The 25,355-nt window shown below is 34.9% G+C and overlaps 2 protein-coding genes across 2 annotated transcripts; both read right to left on the bottom strand.

Annotated features, from left to right (window-relative positions):
- Positions 1-13,899: 13,899 nt before the first annotated feature.
- On the bottom strand, positions 13,900-14,602 carry LOC132642672 (glutaredoxin-C1-like). Its single transcript, XM_060359747.1, has one exon. It carries the CDS (start codon positions 14,495-14,497, stop codon positions 14,099-14,101), a length of 399 nt encoding a protein of 132 aa, XP_060215730.1. The 5' UTR covers positions 14,498-14,602; the 3' UTR covers positions 13,900-14,098.
- A 6,475-nt stretch (positions 14,603-21,077) lies between these two features.
- LOC132642673 (exocyst complex component EXO70C1-like) lies at positions 21,078-23,158 on the bottom strand. The gene has a single exon (XM_060359749.1). The coding sequence runs from the start codon at positions 23,092-23,094 to the stop codon at positions 21,301-21,303; it is 1,794 nt and encodes a 597-aa protein (XP_060215732.1). The 5' UTR covers positions 23,095-23,158; the 3' UTR covers positions 21,078-21,300.
- Positions 23,159-25,355: the final 2,197 nt, after the last annotated feature.

Consider the following 25,355-nt stretch of genomic DNA (forward strand, 5'->3'; position numbering starts at 1 on the left):
GTACCTCTAGTGGTGGTGGCACATCTAGCGGTGGTGGCGGAAGATCAACCCAAGGCCATTAATTGATGAATGTTTTTTAAGTTTTTTTCTTACTTTGATGATTGTATTTTAAAAGTTTGGCTTTCTCATTAATTAGTATGTTAAGTATTTTCATCTACTCAAGGTTATGAATGAATGATGCAATTTAATTAAGTTTTTTTTTTTTGTATGAATGCTGCCATTTTGACTAAAAAAAATTAATTATTAATGAACAAGTTTAAATATTCGTAAAGAACTTAAAGCTAATGACACCAAGCCTTCAAATGAAAATGGCGTTCGAGCACTTTTCAACCACTAAAACGGCCATCCGAAGATTTTCTTATCCTTGATGTATTGATCCTACCTTACTAATTGCACAAAAATAAGTAGGGTTCTATATAAAATATCAAGTTTCGGGGTCCCGAAGCATGATTAGTCTATGGTCAAAATACGTTAAAAAGTGCAATGGAAAAAGGGTTAACCAAAAGGGCCGGAAAAAAAAAGGGGGAGGCACTATAGCGCAGTAAATTACTGCGCTATAGCACTTAATGGAGCCGTCCCCGATAAGTGCTTTAGCACAGTAATTTACTGCGCTAAAGGCATTTTGGTAACTTAATTTACTGCCCTAAAGGCATTTTGGTAACTTTTTTTTTGTTGGGGTATTTTGGTTCAAAATATTTTTTTTTGGGCCATTTTGGTTCCAGACTCCAATTCCGCAGTGGTCCGGGTCCCTTTTAAATCCTTTTAGTCATCAGTCCAGTAATTAACTTGGCGCATTATGTTTAGGCCTTATTGCATGCATTTGTTAAATTCCCAAAATGGCATTGTGCCACCTGTCCTAGATAGTAAAATAGTTATCCAGCTGTAGCTGTAATTTCTTTTATATTACGTTGTAGTGGAAGCATCTGAGCTATATGAAATATTAAAACCAATTTCTTTCTCATTTTATTCTATAGTTTTCTTTTAATTCCATAACCAATAGCTTGAGTGCTACAAAATACAGTGAGAAATCAGTTGAACACGACAACCTATAATCTTTTAGCTACTAACAAAGAACTAAACAATGTATTTGTAAACATAAAATTTATCCTTTTATTTTTGTCCAGATAAGTAACTCTACAAAGTTCTAGCTTCCATTGAATTGCTAGTATTAAAACTATAATGATTTTTATTTTTTACTTTTTTCTTATTTCAATTAAAAGTAGCAATTGAAGTATAATGTTGGAGTATACTATGATACTCACACGGTATATAACATATACTGACAGGGTATTATAGAGGATTGGTATGTCCTTAGAAAAGAAAACACTCCTCTGTCCTCTATGAGATCCACATGATAATATACTAACAGGGTATCGTAGAGGATTGATTCATTCCTCCAAGAAAAACACTCATTGGTCCTCTATGATACCACCTGATAAATATCATGTACTAACAAGGTATGACTGATTCATTTCTCTAAAAAAAACATCACTCAATCTTTTATAATACTCACATGATGTATCATATACTGACATGATATCATAGTGGACTGATTCATTACTTCAAAAAAGAATTCAATTCTTTATGATACCAACCTGGTATACTGACAATGTATCATAGAAGAAAGATTCATTTTTTGGAAGAAAAAAAAAGCCGCACCCTCTATGATACCAACGCAGTATAATATAATATACTGACATTATAGTATAGAGGACGAGTTCATGACTGTGGTCGCGCTCGCTGATGTCACGCTAATGTCACACCCATTTATGATGATGTCACACCGAAAATAGAGCATGGGCAGGCGAGTAAATACTTTAGGCTGACTGGGCTGCTTGCCCAACTAATAGATGGAAAATTTCGGATAATAATTTATCTTGAATGGACAATTTGTGTAGTTTTCCCTTTTTAAATTTTGATCATATAATCATCTTTTTCCTGTGTTATACATAACCAACCGGGCCAACGGAAATTAAGACCCAGGTTAGCGTCCAAGCTCTTATAACACATGAAATAAGTGCATTCGTTTTTTTTTTTTTTTTGGACACTCATATTTGTTGCAAAAAAAACTTTTTGCATTATTCTGATTCCGAATTCGATATTTATGATAGTCGGCTAGACGGGTGTATAAGAACATGCGGAAAAGGGTGGTACACCTGTAGCCTATTAAAGGGTACCCCTTTATTACTTCATTTATTACATTACACCATACAAATTAAAGTTATTACTACTATTGATTACGAAAGAATGATGGCTTAGCCAGGGATGTGGCTTTATGGCTATATGACGTCTTCAACATTGCAATGAGACTACGACAATATTCTGCCTTTGTCTTTACTACTTATCTGCTTTATTCGTCTTATTTGGCTGCCCAATACCACATTTTCTTTAACAGGGTCTTAAATAGCCATCTTCTTTTGCAGGTATATCACAAGTATACTGGCCTTAAATAGCCATACATAACAAGTAAACTGGCCTTAAATAGCCATACATAACAAGTAAACTGGCGAAAATAGCAGTCTCTCACACCAAGAAGGCGACAATCTGCTGGCGCAGCTTATTGTCTTTACTAATATTTGCGTTATTATTGCGTCATATGGCTGCGGCTGCGAAAGATAAACTTCAAGGGGCCTTAACCATCTTTCCAAAAGAAAAGTACAAGACCTTGCTTTAATATGGGCCTTAAATAGCCATCTCCCGGATGTACTTATTTAAAGGCAAGTTGCAGGATTGTCCTTTGCTGGGCGTGGTCTTTAATTTTTGGCCCTCAAATTGGTGGTCTTTTAGCTTTTGCCTTTTGCTAAAAATTCTTTGGTTTCGGACTCGAATCCCCGTTCAGTCAAAAAATTTTAAAGAAATTCGCAAGGTAGAGTTTGGATTCTCAAGACAAAGTTTTGCCTTCAAAACTTTACCTGAAGGCAAAATTTGCTGTCTTGCGAATCCAAACATCTGCCTTTTTTTTCACTGAGCTGGGGTTCGAACCCACAATCTCGGGGTATTAGGAGAAGGGAAAAACTTAAAGATCACCAATTTGAAGGGCAAAAATTAAAGATCACCCCAAATGAAGGGCAATCCGCGCAAAAAAATGCTTATTTAATGAGGAGTTTTATTCCATGAATAGTTTATAAAACAGAAGAAAATGAAGGGAGTAGTAAATAGAGTAATACAACTAGGGTGTTAACTTTTGCAAATTTAGTTTTATAATTTTGACAAGAAACATAGTAAAAGCTATTTAAAAAGCTTTACATTTTTCTTTTGTATTGATGTAAGAAATCTTACCATTAGCACTTAAAACAAATTTTGTTTTTTATTTTAAAGAACTAGTAGCATGAAGAATAGGGTGAGTAACTCTGTCGAAGCACATCAATATATCCGTTTAAAATCTTGTTTCGCCAATTGATAAACTTAAATTTAGGCTTCTACATTAACATTAGTATTAGAGTTCTATATTTTACAATTATCGATATTAGACTTACTACATCTATCGAAAATTTTAAAATGAGCTCTTTGAGTTCCCTCTTTCGTTAAGTGTCTTTACGCATTCCCCAATTTTAACAAGTGTTTTTTTACTAGAAGTAATTGATGAGTCATGGCGAAATACCAAAACTGAAAATGACGTGGCTGTTCATTGGATTGTTTGTCCACAGGACGGCTCAAGGATATTTGTGGCCTAAAGCCACTATTGATGAGAGGCCTTAAATTTAATTTTATTTTATTTTAAAACGACTAAATCACTACAAGAAAAAATATATTTTGCAACAAAATTATTTTTGTTGCCATATATTGATTATTGTTGCAAAAAGTACTTTTGACAACAATTTTTTTTTTGTTGCATAGACTTTTCCCAACGGCTGTTATTGCAACAATGTGCAACAATTTTTTTTTTTTATTGTCAAAAGTACTTTTTGCAACAATAATCAATACTATGGCAACAAAATTAAATTCTTTGGCAACAAAAAAGTTCTTTGCCAATAATAAAACTAAGTTGTTGTCAAATATTAAATTTTTTGTTGTCATTTTTATACTTTCTTGTAGTGAATGTTAGAGCATTTGAAATCTATTTTCCTAACGTTTTGAAATGCAAATTTATTTTAACCTTTTATAATCAATTTCTCCAACCTTTTTATGAGTTGTATTATAATTTAAATTTAAAAAAAAAAATGAAAAACCGGATTCATATTGTCGACATATTTAAATTATTATAAATGATTGAAAAGATAAAATATAATTATAAATTGAAAATAACAAAAATAACAACAACAACAACAACAACAACAACAACAACAACAACAAATATGTAATTAAATACAACTTGAAAATTAGAATAATAGAATGATCCAAAAAAATTGATGAGTTGATTGCCAAATATTTTTCAATAACTCTTCAGAATGCTTGAAACGTGAGGAAAAAAAATATAAAAAAGACCGCACTATATATATTTTGACAATATAGTACTCTTAAGTTATGATTTTTCACAAAATAATACTATAACTTATCATAAAGCACAAGCTTACAGGGGCTTTACCCTAAAGCCGGCCTTGTTTGTCCATGTCATTCCCGGCCATCACACGTGTAGAAAGTCTAATGCATAAGTCTTTCCACAAAGAGTATGGTGCAATATGTTCTCAGCATGACATAGACAAAAAATGTTTTAATTGTTTATCCGGATTACGAAATAGGTGCCTTTAACTAAGGTCCGACTAATTGACACTGTGAAAGAGAAACAAACAAACATGACTTCTTGAGAAGTTGACCAAATATCATCTGAAGGAGAAACTTAGAAGTTCAGAATATTATTTCTAATTCTAAATACATCTTTTAAATGGTGAAAACACTCAAGGCATAGGGTAGAAGAGGATAAGTTTGAAGGATACTCATTAGAATGGGAACTCCCGTTGTAACCTAAATCTTTTTTTTCTTAAGTTGTAACCCAAATACATTCAAGGAAAAGAGAAGAAATGATCGAATTAAATATAGTCATTACAGGCATAGTACTTCTACAGCCAGTGGTAGATCCAGGATTTGAAGGTCGTCGGTGCTCACTTCCTTAAACATAAGGTTGCTAGTAATCACATAGTATAAATATACAGTCACTCGAACACGGTAATAAGAAAAGTTAATGAAAAAACAACGGTTAATATTGTCATCACAAAAAGCAACTTCTAATCTCAAGTCACATGAGCTACTAATAATGTTATCATTAGAAAAAGACACATCTAGTCATAAGCCATAACTTGCTCGACGACTTTTCATATGTTGAAAACGATGAATAATAGTATCATTACTTACAGTTGCGAATATTTTACGCTCTACATAGCAAACTAAACAACCATTCAAAAATTCATCACCAATACTGTTACGAAGCTCATTTTTGATGTACTTCATGGAAGAGAAAGCTCGTTCCACAGACGCAGTAGCAACAGGAAGAATGAGAGTCAACTTGATAAGCAAATAAACAAGTGGTCAGGTTTGATGCAAATCGGACTTAACCAACAATTTTGCAAGGTCACTAATTCCCTTCAAGTTGAAGAACCTCTTATCAGAACCACGAACATAAACTATAAAACTATCAAGCTGACAATTGAGATCCCGAAGCTTACTACTATCAAACTCATTCATATAACATTCGGCCAACCTCATTATCCTGTTCTTATCAAAATTTCCGAATGAATTAACTAGATTCAAACTAGCCATACCGAGAAGTAAGTACTCACAGCATCGAAACGATTCTTAAGCTCTTGAAGATGTAAATCAATAACAGCATAAAAAATATCAACACGCAAATAATGAGAATATTTAATATCAAGAGATCTACGCTTCGATCTTCCAGGAAAGTAGCTAGCGTATTGGAATCATTATTTCATATTTATCACAAAAGGAAGAGACATCATCCATTAATAATTCGAATTCACTATCCCTCATTTTTTGTAATCTTTGCTTTGTAAGAGCGAGAAGTCCCATAGCATTGACAATATCTTGATCCATCCTTTGTAATGAGGAGCTCAACTCATTTGTCATCATTAGAACTTTCCACATTAAGTGCAACATAAAAGCAAAATCAAATTCCTTAATCGTACTCACAAGACTTTTAGCAACAAGTTTGTCAGTATAATTAGGACATTCACGTCCAGTAAATTCAAGCACGTGAATGATTGATGGAAATAGGACAATGAGATTATCTAAAGTTCTATAATGAGAACCCCAACGAGTATCACCTGGTCGTTGAAGTCCACGTTCTTGATTTATTCCTCGCCCAGTATGCACTTCACCTGATATGAGCAGCTCCTCTAACTTTTCACCTTGATGTTCTCGAAGCAAATCTTTGCGCTTAAAAGATGCTCTAACAATATTTAACACATTAGTAACTATACAAAAAAAAATCATCTACATTCGAATTCTTCTTTGCAAGAGCTACAAATGTTAACTGCAATTGGTGAGCAAAACAATGAATGCAATATGCTGATGGAGTCTCATTCAAAATCAAAGTCTTAAGATCATTTAGCTCTCCATGCATGTTGCTAGCTCCATCGTAACCTTGCCCACGTATTTGTGATGGACTTAATGAGTGATCTGAAAGAAAATAGTGGATTGCCTCCTTTAATGAACGAGCAGATGTATCACTAACATGAATAATACTAACAAATCGCTCTACTACTTCACCTTCTTTGTTAACATATCTCAGAACAATTGCTATTTGCTCCTTGTGTGATATATCCTTTGATTCATCAACTAGTATCCCGAAATAATCCCCATCCAAGTCTTCAATGATGGCTTTGATTGTTTCTTTAGCACAAGAATCAACATCCTTTTGAATACTTGGAGAACACATCATTTCATTTTTTGGGGCGTTTTCTAATATAATGGTTCCAACATCTTCATTAATATCTCCATACCATTGCAAAAGTTCAAGAAAGATACCTCTATTTGAAGAATATTGACTCTCATTATGCCCTCGGAATGATAATCCTAGCCTCAAAAGAAACCTTGTCACATCGACTGAAGCACTCAAGCGACGTCGTGATTCACTTTTGTCTTTTTCAAGTTTCTTGTCATAGGCAGTTTGAATTGACTGTGATTGATTCATTAAATGAAGCATCCTATTAAAACACTTGTTGTGGATGTTGTTTACCTCTCCAACATGAGCTCTAAATCTTTCAAGAGCCTTGTTCCAAGCTTTAAAGCCAACTTTTGTATAAGTTTCACTCGTATTTCCATTACTTTCATGTTCATTTTGGAACAAATAGCAAGACAAACAATATGCAGCATCTTTTGTTATACTGCACTCCAACCACTTACGATGACCCTTATACCAATTAGCATTAAACTGGCGCATTTCCTTCCCAAACTTAGTTTTAGGAAAATCACGAACCTCAGGTTGGCAATGCCCTTTTTGAATATAATATCTCCTAACTTCATCACGTATATTAGGGTTATATTCTGCAATAGGCTTTCTAATTCCCGGATCAGCTTCAAAAGATTCTAAATTAACATCCGAAGGAAATGTTTCCCTTCGAATTTTTGGAGCCACGATTTCCCTTTGAATTTCTAGAGCTACGGATGAAGCAACAGATGGATGAGTAGAACTAGAACTTGGTTGCCCAATTTTTCATCTCGTGATATACTTATCCATCTCGATTCACCTCGTAACGTCGGACGAAAGTTTGACTCATAAGATGATAATATAATGGAACCAATATGAGGGTTATAGGAAGTGTTTTGAAAACCAATTAAGTCATAAGAAATGTCTTTGGGCAAAGAAAAGTTGGAAGCCACTCTACGGGGCATGTTTGCAAGTGAGTTTATGGAAGGTCTTACTTCCAACGACCATAACCCCTCAATTAATTTGGATTTTGGGAAAACTTCCTTGATGAAAGTTGTATCCCCTTGAAATATCTTTCCAACGGTATATTATGGGCCTCAAACGGACATCTGTGCAAAGCGTTATGCCCATTATACGACAGACTGTCTGAGCAGAAGAATTTTGACGGACCATTTGACGGTCCGTAGAACATTTTGACGGTCCGTAAAACAATTATACGGTCCGTCAAATTGACTCAAGCCAGCGTAAAATGGTAACAAAAACCATATTTTACTGGGCAGTTTTACGGTTCATTTTGACGGTCCGTAAAACAATTATACGGTCCGTCAAATTGACTCAAGCCAGCGTAAAATGGTCACAGAAACTCAATTTTTGCTGGGTAATTTTACGGACCATTTTGACGGTCCGTCAAACAGTTTGACGGTCCGTAAAAATGGGCGTAGATGTTACACCCCGGAAAAATTTTGAGTTACCGAAAACTGTAGACGGCTTTGTATGGGCCAAAGGGCCATTACAGCGCGAACGCGCTGAACAAAATTCGATAATCAAGTATGGAATGAAGGTTGTGCTATAAGAAGTTAATAATAACATATATATGACATTGGGAGACCATATGGTGTAAATTAGTTTATATGTTATTTGACGAAAAGCCCTCGTTGCTGCAAGCTAAGTGGGGCCCACATGTCGGAGTTTTGTGAAAGACGTGAGAAGGGACACGTGAGTAGTATATGGAAAGTTGAGTAGGTCCTAAGAAGGACCCATAAGCTAAAAATGAGTGTAGACCCTCCAAAAGGACGATTTAAGAAAACATGTTTGGGTGATCCGACTTGGAGGGGCAAAAACGGCATTATAAGTTTGGAATTTGGGAAAACCCCAGAAATAAAGGTTGTAGATAATTGAATTAGCTTTCCAACCATAGGTCGTGGGCCCTCATACAATATCGGGATCAAACGTTATGACCGTTTTACTGAACGAACATCCAGTCAGAAAATTTAACCCTGCGCGACCGCGCCCAAAGGGACGCGAACGCGTAGAAGGAGTTTATATTACCCTCCGCGATCGCGCCAGAAGGCAGCGCGAACGCGATGAGAAATTTTCCAGTAGTTTCTGGCAGCTTCCAAACGTCATAAAAAGGGGGAAACCCCCCTCATTTTCAGATCAACACACGAAAAACACACCCCAAAACTCTCCAAAAATCTGGAGAGTTCTCCCAAACTCCCCAACCAAAATTTTGCCCAAAACCAGGTATAATTTCCCAATTCCAGTCCGGATAGTGTATAATTATTGGTGCAGAATCATATAACAGTGTGTGGTGGCCTAAATTTAGCATGGAAAAGTGGAGATTAAGAAATATTAAAGGGAGAAAGGTATGAATCTCTTTCTATTTGTGCTAATACTAGTTTATTTACGAAGAATACGCGATTAAATAATTGTATACTGAGTTAATTAGTTATGAAAATTGGAAAACAGCGTGTGGGCTGTTTTATGAGATATTTTGGAGTTGAAAACATTATAATCGATGTTGGTATTGTTGTTGTTGTTGTTGGCTGCTGAATTAAAAATTTGGGCTAGGCATATAAACAGGGGAGATGCTGCCCGATTTTCGGCAGAATATAAAATAGTATAATTTGAATTATGGTACAAGTGTAAGATGAAAAGGCTAACATTAGTGTGAATTATCTTAAATGTAGACTTACAAGCTCGGACACATAAGCGTAGCTAATAGGACGTGGAACAGGTATGTTAAGGCTCGTCCCTTTTATTTCAAAGGCATGATCCCGATATTATGAATTTAAAATTTGTCTCCATATCTTACTTGTTTTTAAAAGTTAGATGTCTATGATTCTAAGGTATGATTACTTTCCCGATAACCCGTCAACGTTTTTCAAATGTTCGTATTTTTCCAAAACAAAGGTTTATGATATTGTAAGCTTTTATGACAAAAATGATGGATATGTATTACAATGACATCGATGACGTTAAATATGAGGAAATGTCTATGACAGATATGTTGACGATATGTTCCTACCATTAATATGACAATATGAAAATGTTAAGTTATTTCTTGATTTCTCAACTCTATTATGATAATGACTATTTTAAAGGTTTCAAGTATATGAAATGACGCCTTATGATCTGATTCTATGTTTTATTATGATTACACTCTCCATTGATAGTCTCGCCTTATATTAATTGTCCCTTCAAGGTGAGACACGATGCCCATGGCTATTCCATAATATAATCGGAGGTTACCGACCTTACGTCACTCCGAAGAAGATATGATTTTCTCTGGGCTCTCATGCATGCTATGTATATGTATACGTATATGAGGAAGATGGGGAAAGGAAAGGCGCTATAGACGCACAGCCACCTGATCAGTTGGAGTATGATACATGATATCGTCCCGGACGCGGGATGCCCGGACGCGGGATATATGGTTAAATGGATCGGAGCCGACGCCTCGGCAATATGATATATTTTATTTTCTATATATATGAAAAGAAATGTTTTCCGAGAAAGCAGAGTAATATATGCACATATGGATCGGGCTGCACGTTCCGCAGCAATATGATATAGTATATGCACGTATGGATCGGGCTGCACGTTCCGCAGCATTAAGCATGCATGGCATCCGTCCTAAAAGGGCACTCATATGTACAGGTTACTCTCTTATCTACTATATGCTCTATAAACTCATTATATTATTATTCATACTGTATGTTCTCGTTATGTTACTATTCATGCCTTACATACTCAGTACATTGCTCGTACTGACCCCCTCTTCTTCGGGGGCTGCGTTTCATGCCGCGCAGGTACACCCAGATGAGTTGAAGCTAATATAGAAGATATTCCAGCAGAGTTGGCAAGCTCCACTTGTTCCTGGAGTGCTACCGAGTCAGAGTACATGTGCTACGATGTCTGATAAATGTTAGAGACTTTGCAGACAGAGTCATGGGTATAAGATGTCGGTATTGTGAATGGCTCCACTAACCTATGTGTCATTTTATGTTATGTTATAAAGTCAATATGATCAAAGATTATATTGATTCGAGTACGATGAAAAAAAAAAAAAAATTTGAAAGCTTTACTATGTTTTCCACTCCTTATTAATGCAAGAGTCTAAGGAAATTAAGTACGTAATAAGAGTCAGCGGGTTCGCTCGGCTCCGAGTATGGGGTCGGGTGCCCATCACACCCTAGTACAGTCGGGGTGTGACAGTAGAATTGCCCGATGGGTCAGATTTTAAGATATTAATAAGAGACCCAAACTCATTTTTTCAATCCCATTTCTCCTACACGACTCAAGGGTTCTCTAAAGCCATCCAAACACTTCATATGCAAGAATCCAAGTGAAACTAAAGATCCACTTCATCAATCCACAAAAACTAAGTGTGAGAAACATATCAAATCCATTCAAGTCAAGAAATTCCATGGAAGGTGGAACTAGGGTTTTGTTCAAGTGAAGCATTTCAACTCAAGGCTTATTCCTACAATAACTAAGGTAAGTTTTATGATGTTTCATGATGATTAAAGTGTTGATAAGTTCTTGGGAGAATAGTAACTGGGTTTGATAAAGAGAATTATATGAACTATGCTAGGGTTTTTGGATTGTTGACTTGGGATTGTTGTATTCATATGGGTGATGGAGAATGATGTTAATTACATCTAATTAAGATTGTAGAATCACCTAGGAGTAATAGAATGGGAATTGGGTGAAGAAATCACCATTAATGGAGACTGTGGAGCTTCATGCCCACTAAGTGTTTGATAAAATGCTTAGATGACCAAAGCATGAATATTATTGCTAATATAGAATCCCTTTGACTTGTATTGATATAGATCAAAGTTAAAAGGGTTGACGAACATTGTATTACGCTCAAAGGCTGGAATTAAGGTATGTGAGGTTAACTATCTACGCTAGGGAATATTCATGATTCTCCCTACGCCTCATTCTCCATACTTGTCCGCAATTTGACTCAGAATATAGTTTAGCCCTAGTTTCATGATATGATATAGAACTGTTATCTTCTAGGGTTGCAGTTACAGAATTCGTTCATGGTTGTCACTTTGAACATCATGAACTCAGCACGTAATCTTCATAGACTTATGCATTGTTATCACATGAGTCTCAGTCAGTGTATAACCAGTTATTTGCATAAGTCCTATAATCAGAAACAGTTATCATGCTATCAACTATAGCCATTCTCAGTCTTGTAAATTGTTAATGTTGAACACCTGTATCTGTATTTTTGGGCCCTAGGCCACAGTTTATGCATACGTATTGCTTGGGCCAGAGGCCACAGTTTTTGTGCACATTATTTGGGCCCCAGGCCACAGTTATATTTACAGTTTTACAGGTGATTCTTCATCCAGAACAGGGAGTACTTCAGCTTCTTGCTTTCCTGTTTAGTTCAGTTTCAGTTTCAGTTCTAGTATTTTATTGCTTCAGTTGCTTTATATACCAGTACAATTCAAATGTACTGATGTCCCTTTTTATTGCTTGGGGGCCTGCATCTCGCGATGCAGGTAACGATACACAGGTTGACGACTCAGCTAATTAGGAGTGCACGTATCAGCTACTGGTGAGCCCCACATTCCTTCGGGGCGTTATCAGCTATCCAGTTATTTCAGTTTATAGACAACTCTATTATTCAGTACTCTTAGAGGCTTCATAGACACAGTTCAGACAGTCAGACATTTATTATGATTAGCCGTGTTGGCAGTTGTTCAATCGTTTTGGTTTAGCCGTGTTGGCTACAGTCAGATATATTTCAGATTGTCTAAGTATTTTCGCATTATGATTTCAGCCAGACCTTTAGTATATCATCATGTGTTTAGTTGTTTCCATATTCAGTCATGTTTTGATATCACATGTTGATTCAGTCAGCCAGTTGGTTCGCTCGGTCACATGCAGTCAGGCACCGGGTGCCGTGTTACGTCCAGGCCCAGGTTCGGGGCGTGACAGATAATTCCTACAAAAACAAGATTCACATAATTCCTAAATCAAATTATATACAAGGCATAGAAATACAGAGTATTTCTCTTAACCATATGAGAATCAATACTCAGGAAATATTACATGTGTGTTCTACTTTCTAGTCAAAATACCTTTACCAACAATACCAGTAGTCATTGAAGAATTCTGTTCAAAGTTACCAATTTAAAGTAGTAACATTTAAATTGGTAACTATGAGGAACCACAGGTCCAAAGAAAGAAAACAAGAAATTATCATTTACCAATCATAATATACAATATATTCATCAAATAATAGAAAAAGTTCCCCTAATCTGAATTTAAAGCATTATCAAATAGCAATAGCATTGAAAATCCCAAACCCAAAGTTTTTTTTTTTTTTTTTCAATAGCTAACTTTAATCAAAATATCAAATCTTATTACCTTGCTTTTTGTATTTTGATATTGAAATTGTTGAGATTTAGGAAGAAGAAGAAGAAGAAAGCTGCTAGTTGTTGAGAAGCTTACTAGTTGTTGTCTTGTTGAGATTTGGTGAAGAGGAAGAAGGGTTTTGTGTAGAGAAGAAGTTATAACCTTTTTGGAAAAGGAGATCTAAAAAGTAGAAATAGTAAATAAAAAACTCAAAGTCAACAATGAAAAAAAAATTAAAATATTAGAGTTTGAATAGGAAAAGTCAGATTTTTCAACGTTTTTTTTTTTTTTAATATAATCTACAGTACTGGTTGTAAATATACTGAGTACAAATATTTATAGGGGCGTGCTAGCACTTATGCTGCTTCTCCAATTAAATGCACATTGTTTCTTTGACGGGACACTACATTATTTGTTATCAATGCCCCAACATTCTCTGAGATCATATATCTTAATTTCCGGTGTTCCTGTCCCATAGCTTCCCAAATGTCCCATATAATCTTCCACTCATGTTGTCACACTCGTAAATTAGGGGTGGGCGGGGGGTGGGCGGGGGGGGGGGGGGAGAAAAGGAAAATGCATATCCAAATCCAAAAAAGAAAAGGAAAATAAAATAAAATAAACGTACAAGTATAAGAAAGAAATGCGAGCAATAAAGTTTTGTAGAAATACAAATTAAAAGGATCAACATTAGAGGTGGTTTCTTGATTATATCTACAACGAGGGTTGGCTGATCATGAACTACATGTATCAGCACATCAACAAGTCCAAGATTGCCATGAATTTAAACTACGTACTAGCTAAAAATGACGCATTATATCAACTATAACATACCACAAAACTTAAAGCACATTAATTAAGGGAAATCAAAACTACAAATAAAGTAAAACTTAATTAAAGCCAAAGAGCACCGGCTTCCTTGAGAAGTGGAACCAAAGTACCATTAATATGAGAAGCCATAACTCTATCCATTGCTCCAATTAATTTTCCACCAATGAATACAACCGGCACACCAGGTGAATTTCCAAGAAGCCTAGAAAGTGCTCTTTCCATTTCTTTGCCTTTAGGGTCTTGGTCCAACTCGTACACCGTTGGGTGCACTCCCATTCCACAAAAAAGCCTCTTCACTGCATGGCACATGCAACATGTGCTCATGCTAAATATTACCACTGCACTTCCTGAAGCCAGCCTCACAACCCTTTCCAATGGGTCCGACGAGGACGATGATCCTCGTCGGGTTGGTACATTGTGGTAATTTCCAGCCCAAGATGATGATTCTGCTGCTTGATACATGGTAGTTAATTATATTGAAGAATAATAAGATGTAAAGAAAAAAAAAGGAGCAAGAAACTGAATACAAGTGAGATGAAGAAGAAGTGAGTAAGTGTCCTAGGATTGTTGTTGCTGTTGGAATGATGGGAAAAGAAGATAAAGTTGAAGGGTATATATAGGTGTAGAGGGAGAGGATGTTTTCATGAATAAGGGGTATTTGTCTGTTATTGTCGCTAACGCGTGCGTGAGAATTAAATGGAACTTAAGTAATAATAATATTGAAGTAAATTTTTCATTAATGAAGGACTACGATAATTAAAGATAAGATGTAAGCACTTGTAATGCTCTAAAAAAAAACTAAGTGTGAGAAATTAAGGGAAGAGGCAAAGGTGTCAGCAGATGGAGGCGGCTATATGGTGTTTATACGTCGCATAAAAGAATGGGAAATTAAAGTCTTTACTATCTAAGTAGTTAAGTGTGGGTACTACATCACTACTACTACACATGGAGACAAGTAGTACAGGCTTTTTCAGGGAAATCCAAGTAGAAATTTGATACTATGAGAGGGAGATTTTAGGATATAGTAAACGGCTGCTTGCGTCCTTGTTGTCGGGCAAGACATTAAATTTTATAGCAGAGTTTAATTTAATTTATTTGATGCCTGCGCATGTTGCTAGCTACTTGGTGTTACTGCTCATTTATTTATTGCATACCCCCCCTTAATTCTCTATTCTTTAATGCAAAGTCCGACATGTATCGCAGGTTGGTTGATCAACGGTCTTTAGATTTTGTTAGTTACTGTTGACCCAACCACCGAAAGTGTTTCCTTTACTCGATTCACAATGCATTGCCATGCAATTTCATGATCATAAGTATGTTCTTGGTCGGATTTCCACTCTAAGACCAATTTCCAATGGGACTGATTTTTAGTCTGAAAAAGGAAAAAAAAGTTTGGATACCTCTTCGAAAGTTGAAAACAATTATAAGCACAGTACATGTTATAGAGTTTGGAAGTTGAATAAAGTTACATGTCGTAGAGAGGTAACATGAAAATTAAACGAAAACATTACAAAGATTTTTTTAAAAGAAAACAAGAATGGCAAAGCACCATATTACTTTAGACTTTATGGGGAAAGGTAAAAGGAAAATTAAAGCACAAGATTAGAGAAAACGAGGAAGGAGGCTCACATCATCAATGTTAGCACATGATGCAGGTCGCGGGGTCAACTTTGACCTGAAAACTGCTGTGTAATTAATTAGAAATCTTATTTTGTGCCTCATGATTCAATTTATCGGGGACATGACTTTATATAAAAAAATATAGATATCGTGGATTAGGGTAGGAGGTTAGTAGACAGTTGAGGACTATATCGGTTTCGGCGGAATTAGTCTTGGTGGTAGTATAAAGCATCAAGTTTGTCTGAGTATTAGCCTTATTCATGTAGTTTCTTGCTTTTGATATTTGTTACCTTCTGTTGTTATTGTGTTTTAGTTATCACACTATTTTGTTATTATTACTGTTCTTTTTTCTTTTTGAATGTTTTGTACTGCTTTCCTTAATAGTTGTCTTGTTTTTGTCGCTGTCGTATTTCCTTTTTTCATAACTACTTTGATGTGTTGCACTTGAGCCCAGCATCTTTTGGAAACAGTCTCTCTGGCTCCATGAGGTAGGGGTAAGGTCTGTGTACACTCTATCCTCCCCAAACCCCATTTGTGGATTACACTGGGTATATTATTGTTATTAGGGGTGTACATAGACCGAGTTGGTTTGAGTTTTCCAACGGCCATACCAAACCAATCGTGCAGGTTTTAAATATATAAACCAAATCAAACCAACACAAGTCCGGTTTATCAACCTCGAGTTTTCTCATTTTTTTCGGGTTTTTCTTATAAAGTTTTTATACAAAATATATAACTTTTGTATCAAATATTTCTTTAGTCCTAGTAAGATATAGCTATCTAACTAGCTTGGTTTACTAGCACGAATGAATTCATATAACAGTAAAAAGAAAAGGATTACTATTTAGATGGACAAACAAATTACTTTAGATGTCGAATATAATTCTAGTTGTTCTACGTATCAAATATTTAGCAATTAATTAAACCCAAAACACAAGGGGATAAAAGAACTAGTGAAAAGTGATTTATGATTTGGGCTGGTAGTGCTACAATGGAATCTTCAACTCACTTGGCCAATGATTTAGAAGAACCATATAAGTATTGATTTAACCAATTCTAATCCGTTCAAATATTATAACTCAACACTGAGTTGACACCCGAAATCTTTGTTATTAAGTTCCCATAACATCACTTTCATCCAACTAGATAAAGAGTCAAATTTTCTACTTTAAATAGTGTAATTAGTTACGTTACCAGATTATCAAAATTAACTAGAAATAACTATATATAATACTCCTTCGCTTTCGATTTATGTGAACCCATTTAACTAGGCATGAAGTTTAAGAAAGAAAAATAGATTTTTAAACTTATAGTGTTAAACAAATCATATATATTTTACATGGATATAAATTATTGCATAAATATATGTTCTTTTTGATATAAATTAATAAAGAAATAAGTTCAGGTGAGTAAAGGGTAACTTTGGAAAAAGTGTGACCTAGTATTGGATAAATTCTTTTGCAGTATGTGGCATAGAAGTTCATTAAATTTAGCTATGTAAATCAAGAGGAGAGCACGTGGGCCAATTGCTGAAAAAGACATGTACTTGTGTCATGACAAGGCTGTACATACCAAGGCAAGCTCACTCACTCACTCAGCAGCTAGCCTGCAATGGAATATGGGAGAAATTAATACTAGAGGAGTACCAAGTAACAGTAGCAAAGTAAAAGAAAGAAAGCATCCATATATAAATAGGGTGTGTAAAAAATTTAATGGGATTGTCCACCTAAAGTAAAGACATGCTGTGGTAGTTCCCATGAGCAAAAAAAGGAAGAAAAGTAGATTGCGCGTGCACTGAGTTAACCATTTCTTGAATTTTCGGATGCGGGGATATCCGCCGTAAAATTGGGGGCTGAGGTGAAGCTATTAGCACCATTATTAGCACTACTATTTTTCACTTGTTTTAATTTCTCATCACTTCTAAGTACCAACAAACATTACTGCATGTAAGCAATGCACTTCTGTCCCTCTATTAATTTGCAGAATGTTTGGTTCACTCATTAAATGGAAATCAAAAGTACAATAATAGTAACTACTTCCTCCGTCTGTCAGCTTAGAAGAAAAAATTGTTACAAAATAAGAGTATTCAATACAAAAATTGGCAAGTAATTCTGACTAAGCTTTTAGCATTAAAGAAGTAGTTCTCTTTAATATTGCTCAATTCTAAAAAATACATCTACTCCCTCTGTTCACCTTTACTTGTCCACTATTTCATAAATAGATTTTCACTTTTACTTGTCTACTTTCGCATATCAAGAAAAAAAAAATCCTATTTTGCGCTTAGCATTAATTACTCATTCCAAATTATTTCAAATCCAATGCAATTATACATCAATTAATATGGGTGTCATGGTAAAATATGCACTTCATTTATTATTTCTTAAGGAGTGTGTAAACTCCATAGTGGATAAGTAAAAGTGAACGGAGGGAGTAATAAATAGGGATAATTTAATAAACTCCATATTATATTTATTGATTTCTTAATGGACTAGTTTTTGCTAAGATGTCACTTATTTTGGGACAAAGGAAATACTCCCTCCGGATAAAAAAAAAGAATCCACTTAGCCATTTGTACACTCCTTAAGAAAATACTAACTTTTAGATAAAAATAGGTAATTGACTAAATTATCTCTAATTAAATAGGCATTGAGATTTGATCATATAACACTTAATAGGGTAAATATGAAAAAATAAGGTTAATTATTTCTTGATTTGCTAAGTGGACTCTTTTTTTTATATAAGAGAAAAAGGCTAAGTGAACTTCTTTTTTTTTTATCTGGAGGGAGTAGTATAAAAGAATTTTAAATCGTCAATGGAAATTGATCTATAGCACCGAAATATTCATATTCTTTTTCACAAGGTACCAACTCTTTCTTATTCGGATGCTTACACTATTTTTTATTTTTATTTTGAGAAAATATATAAAATTCCTCCTTAACTTGTCCCCAAAGCTTCCTTTAACAATTTAACTTTATGGATATTTATGTACCCTAAACAACTTTCAAGTGAATTTTATGCTAAAATCTGTCTATTTTAGCAGAACGTGGATTCCAAGTACAAAATCATGTTGAATAGAGTTGTCAAAAAATTGCTTATTCCGTCCAAAATTAACAGTCACTAGCTTAAATATATTGTTTCAAAATAATTATCACTTTATGAATTCAAGATTTAAGTGGTAATTATTTTCAACTATACTCTTAATACTAAAGAGGTACTAGTTCTTTTTTATATTGTTCAAGTTTTAAAAACATTTTAAATAGAGATAATTTAGTAAATTATATTCCCTCCGTTTCAATTTATGCGAACTTATTTTCTTATTAGTCCGTGCAAAAAAGAATGAACCCTTTTCTATATTTGAAAACAATTTACCTTTATCCAATAATTTATAGCCACACAAAATATGTATTACTCATTTAACACTATAAGTTTAAAAATTTTCTTTTATTTTATAAACTCCGTGCGTAATTAAATGAATACATATAAATTGAAATGGAGGGAGTAGTACCTTTTTATAATGAATTTGAAAAAACAAAAGAGACATTTAAATTAGGACGGAAAAAGTACAGTAATGTACTAAAGACTTGTGCTTCTCTTGCAGCGTGACTGGAGGGGGACTCAAACCTAAAATTAAGAGCTTTTCCAATAGCCTTCACTCCCATCTCTTAAAGGCTAAACCTATGCCATTACGACCTAAATTTACTTTTGAGTTTGGGCTTCCAAATTGGACTTTGTGCTAGACCATCCAACCCAACGTTTGGTTTAATTAGATGCTATTAGGGGTGGACGTTCGGTTCTTCAGTTCGGTTTTATTAAATTTTGATTTGGTTATTTCGGTTTCGATTTTTTGAAGGTGGACACCGAATACCGAACCAAACTAGTTCGGTTCGGTTCTTTCGGTTTCGGTTTTTTTGAAGTTTGATTCGGTTCGGTTTCGGTTTTTTCAATTCGATTTTTTTGATATGATATTAGAAGCGATTTCATTTACACTAATTCATATTCTCAAAAGCAATAAAACATAAAACTAACAAATTAAAATCAAAATCAAACAAACAAGATACACAAGAACAGAAACCATAACCATAATATAGGATTACTAGGTGTTATGTACATACAATAAGAATAATTAAGAAAACACATAAAGGACATACATTAATCCTAAAGACACATCCTAGTCACCTTTCTCTGTTAAGGATATTTGATTTTCTCAACTGAAGTGGAAAATTAGGGATATAAAAGCAAAAGAGAACTTATTACAATTGGGTTTTTTTTTTTTTTTTTGCTTAAACTTAATGGGTCTGGACTATTTTAATTTTTTTGGGTAATGTATAAATTTCGATTCTTCGGTTCGGTTTCATCAAAGTTCGGTTCGGCTATTTCGGTTTCGATTTTTTAAAGGTGAACACCAAACCATGATAGGTCCACTTAGCTTTTTTTTTTTTTGGTAAAAAAGAGTGTTCACTTATCTAATCAAAAAAGATTTAATCTTATTTTTTCATATTTGTCCCTATTAAGTATTATGTGATTAAATCCAATACCTATTTAATTAGGAATAGTTTAGTAAAATTACTTTCTTTTTTTCTAGAGTTAGTATTTTCTTAAAGGGTGTGCAAATGGTTGACACTCTTCAGAATGCGGATAGAGTACCTTATTTCAAGTTAATAAAAATTGATTGAACCGACTTAATGCACACCTGAAACAGAGCATCATCAATCCATCATCTTAGTTTTACTTCAATCAAAATCTTTCTATTCTAACTCCTTTTTCTTTTTCATCGTAGATATTATTAGTCTGTCTGTTACATTATTAAATGAATCCTCCCTATCGTGCTATGCTAGTAGTCCACCCCCTCGCTCCGCAAATATGGACGAAGGTGTCCTAATCATTTGTTTAAGAAACAAAAGAAAGGATTATTTTCTTCATTAACCCTATAGTCCGATTAGAATAAAAAAGAGGAAAACTTTCCTAAAATGTCCAGCAGCGAAAATAAGTATATACATTTTCGTACCAATCCACAAGGCTCTACTAGACATTGCACCATAAATTCAAAAAAATTGAAAATCTAGAGCTGTGATATCAAGTTTGTCACGATCAAAAGCTGACACCTAAATCGTGATTGGACGCTTATTGAGCTACTGTGGTAGGGAGCATTTTACCCCTCAATGGAGGGTTTTCCGGAATGAATTAAATTATAGTCGGACCCAAAAATGATATTGGACACCAGCAGAAAACAACAAAAGAGACGGTTTTGACTCATCAAACTTATAATTTTTAAATAACATTCATGTGTCCAAGTAAAACTTCACTTTTCAAATATTATTTTTCAAGTTAACGTATTTTTTCTCCCAGCTTCAAGTCTGCAATCAAATATAGCCCAAACGCCTACAGATTTTAAGATAAGCACAACAAATCACATAAGTGCAACAAAACTTTTCTGCATGATGTTGATTCATTTAAATCCAGCCTCAACAGACTAGAAACGGAAAACTGACAGTAAATTAAAAGAAACGTGGAAAATATGAACCAACACTAGTACTCTAGTAGTAATAAATAAGTATCATACAAAAAAAATCTGAAATCAGATTATTATTTGAGGATTCATTGTGCAGCTAGCATCGTGAAGAGTTGAAGACCAAAACTACGTCTTCTTACGTCTTCCTCCGTGCCATAGATGTAGGATTTCCATCAAATAGGCCTTCAACTAACGTTTCAATATCTTCTGGTTGATACTTAATATACTTGTCTGCATGCTTTGTATTGTCTAGATATTGCCTAAATCTCCCACAAAATGACCTGTACGCTGGAATTAACACTGCTGATATAGAAACTCGGAGCTCCGATCGAAGTTGCTCGTCACTCACTACCCAAGTGCTTTGAGTACGATGGATATCATCCAACATTGTGCTGAAATTCTTGAACCTCTCTTTAACTACTGGCTTTGTCACCTTACCATTCACTTGCATACCATCGTGACTTAGTATTTGTAACACTCTTCCCCATGTTTCTCTTTGGTAATTCTTATGGTATTGCCTCACGGTTGTTGATCTTCTTCGACACCAAGTGTCGCCCATCACTTGGCGGACCTCCGTGGATCCTTTGGCTTTTTGTAAGATGTATCTACCGTTATTCATCAAGAATATGTCACGTAAAGAAGGGTCTCTATATAGGTTTGACTTGGCTTTTAGATTCACGTCCACTAGGTCCATTATTGTCATGAGTTGTGCCGTTAATGGCGTCGTCACAGCTACATTATCGTGCGGGCTTTCGCTCTCTTTATTATCAACTTGATCATCCACTGATGATTTCGACTTGGTGGAATATGCCTCTAACTTTGCATGTTCCTTGAAAATGTGTTCCAGGGCGTCTTTGTACTCACATGCGCATTTTAAATAATTCATGACGTAACGCGTGAGGGGGTGCACTGCACCACCAGGGACCGGTGTTCTTGCTACGTCGTTCTTGATGGAGTTTTCGAGATCACAGAATATATTAACAGCTGCCTCACCAAACCTATCTCTTGTAGCTAAGATCTCTGACTTCAGTTGGTGTTCGGTGTCATTAATAGAAAGGGATTCACTTATCGCATTAATGAGATCGCGAATTGTATCGTATATGTCTAGATATTTGAAGAGTTTTTCAGCGGAGTGTTTTGTTCTGGAAACTGCTTCAGCGAAATCAAGAATCTGAATTACGATTGAACGTGCCAGGTTGTTAAATAGGCTTTGAGAGATCATTGGAGAATCCGAGAATACTGATTCTCCGAGTCTCCTCTCACCAGGGAACAAGGTGTTTGAGCAGCTCTTCGCGACATTGATCCATCTCGTGATTTCACCTTCTAGAGAATCCCATGACATTCTTTGCACATCATCCACATTTATCTTCTCGAATTCGAGCATTTTCATTTGCTCATAGAATGCATTTCTTCGTGAAATCGAATACACTTGACAACAAACTGTTTCAAACCCTGCTGAGATCATGGCTGTCGCGATCCGATTCATTCTTGTCACAACATCTAATGGATATGATGGATAATCCTCGTCTACTTGTGAATTTTTATTAACTTTTGAATTGGAATGACTTCCGAAGTCTTCTAATAAGGTTCGCAATTCTTCTTCCATGAAAGTCATGGCTTTTTGCAGGACCGCATTAGTTCGACTCAATAACGTTGACCCTGATGGAGATTTGTCAATGGCATTTGTCAATTTTGATAAATGCATCACAGCTTCAAGGAAAAAAGACTCTTCCTCAGTAATCTTTCCGGATCTTGTCGGAGTTTCACCTGAATTACATTTTGCAATCCTAGACTCTATAATTTTTGAGAAATTTTCAATATTTTCAGGGAGTTCGGAGGGGTTAGAGTTATCCATATCTTCACATACCCTATCATTAATATTCTTAGCATGTGGTGACGTTGGACTGCCACTCTGAATATTACTCTCCATTTGCTCTTTCTAAATGGATAACAAGGAGCAAAAGAGAAGGGATTAGAAGACTATTGTGTGCATGCAAATTAAACTGCGGAAAAATTAATCAATGAGAAAGATGGGACAATTTGTTAGAGGAGTTTGTTTAAGTTTGAAGATGTTTCTTATTTTCCTAATACGTGTATAAGGGCAGGTGGTTTATTTTCGGAAGATGGTCGGTAGAAGAAGACTGTTGACCCAGTTAATTATTATTATTATTTTTAATTTTTGTGCTTCCCACGACTTGATCTCGACATGGCTTCCCACTATGCCTAATTCCCCTTGTAATTACTTTAAACCCCGATCATTATTTGGTGGTCAAGAGTTCGAAGTGCAAGTAAAACATATAAAATGAAAGTAACGATTATAGCAAGTAACGCTATTAATGGTCCTCAAATTTATGGGAGTTGAGATTTATCTTACCAATATTAGTGAGTATTTTTCTAAAACATATCTCATAACTATAGTTAATAACATTTGTTAAGTTAATTTAATCTAAGCTTTTAAAATTTAAAATAAGACAAATGTAAATCATCTAACTGTGCACTTATTAAAATGGAAAGAATGTGTAATGGATCCACCTATATATGCCTTACTTACTGTCACAATTGTTCAATTAAATCTTTCTTTAGTTCCGTCAATTACGTTAAAAAAAACAAAGTTCGAAAGAAATCGTTCTCTTTGGATTTTCTTGTCCAATTTCTAACGTGAAGGGGAAATTACTTACTTTCACTAATATTATTAGACCAGATCTGGAGACCTTAGCTTTGTAGATTGGTTTCTTTGCACTCTTTATTGTCTCTTTAGCGGCACGTGGTACCGTAGAATGGGAAATGGAGAAACGTCTGATTCCTAGTTAGACAAATGACGTTATATTAAAAAGAAAGTACCCTTATATTTTCACTACTAGATTCGATATAAAAAATGTTGTAGGGTAAAAAAGAAATGTGGGTGGTCAAGTGGCGGATAAAATAAAGAAACTTCTACTTAGAGATGCAAAAATAGGGGTTAATTGCCAGGTTAAGCACAAAAAAAGTTTTACAAAAAGCAATAGTATATTTTTTTATGAAATATATACAATTCGGTAAAAGCATACAATTATGTATGCTATGTTGTATGCTATTGTATGTATTTTGTATATTCGTTCGAATGAATATTGTATTTGTGTATATGCCATTGTATGTCCAATAATACATTGGCCACTGAAAGGAATGCTGTATAGAGTCTGGCCCACTTGCTGCTCATTCTTCTTAAATTTGGCCACCAGAAAGTATCAGGGTTCTTAATTTTTTACACTATATGTCATTTTAAAAGAATTGTTAACATAAATTGATTTTGAGATATCTCAGAAATAGCAATTTGAATTTTTTGAATAATATTTATAACACAGATCAATAGAAAAATGTTATTTGCATTTTTCCCCAACAAAAATAAACATTATTACAGCAATCAAACAAATAGACGAGCAAGTAGCTAAACTATCTTTATATTCAAATAGTGACTTAAAGACAATATCAGTTGGTTCAGACCTATCTTGGTGAAAATACCAAGTGTTTCTAACTTTTCAAAGTTGCCACATAATATTAAGGAATAACTACATGACATAACTAACTCTAATACATATTTAGATTTAATAGTTATAGTTTAGATTAATTACATCCTATAGCTAAAAGTAATATGCTAAATACAATTAATAGCTACATATATATTGAAAGTAGAATACCCACTATCACACTATTCACTTTCATTCCAACCCAACCCTCCCATCTCTCTATCCCCTTTTCCCCCACTGCTCCGGTGAACCATAATTTGGGCGTCTTTTCCGGCGAACTCAACATCACAGCCGTCCCCCTCCCTGTTGCTTTTATTTTGCTTTCTTGTTTTTTAACTTTCTATATAAGTCGATTTGGTGGCTGCAACTTTCATTAACTTTCTGTTGGTGATGATGACGATGATGGTGACGGTGGATTCGGTGTTGATGACGGTGACGGCGGATCCGATGTTTGATGACGATGACGGTCCGGTGGTGATGATGATGATGATGATGATGACGGTCTGGTATACGTCAGATCCGGTATACCTCAGATTTGGTTAGATGTTGCTTTGCCGGAATTTGGCCGACGGTGGCTTTTCCGGTCAGATTCCGGTGCCGGATCTGAAAAATCTTGTTTCTTTTTTAGTGTATTCATTAATTTTTTAGCATACAATTCAGTGTATTCATTAATTTTTTAGCATACAAT

The sequence above is a fragment of the Lycium barbarum genome, chromosome 5, assembly GCF_019175385.1.
Source record: "Lycium barbarum isolate Lr01 chromosome 5, ASM1917538v2, whole genome shotgun sequence".
Lineage (NCBI taxonomy): Eukaryota > Viridiplantae > Streptophyta > Magnoliopsida > Solanales > Solanaceae > Lycium > Lycium barbarum.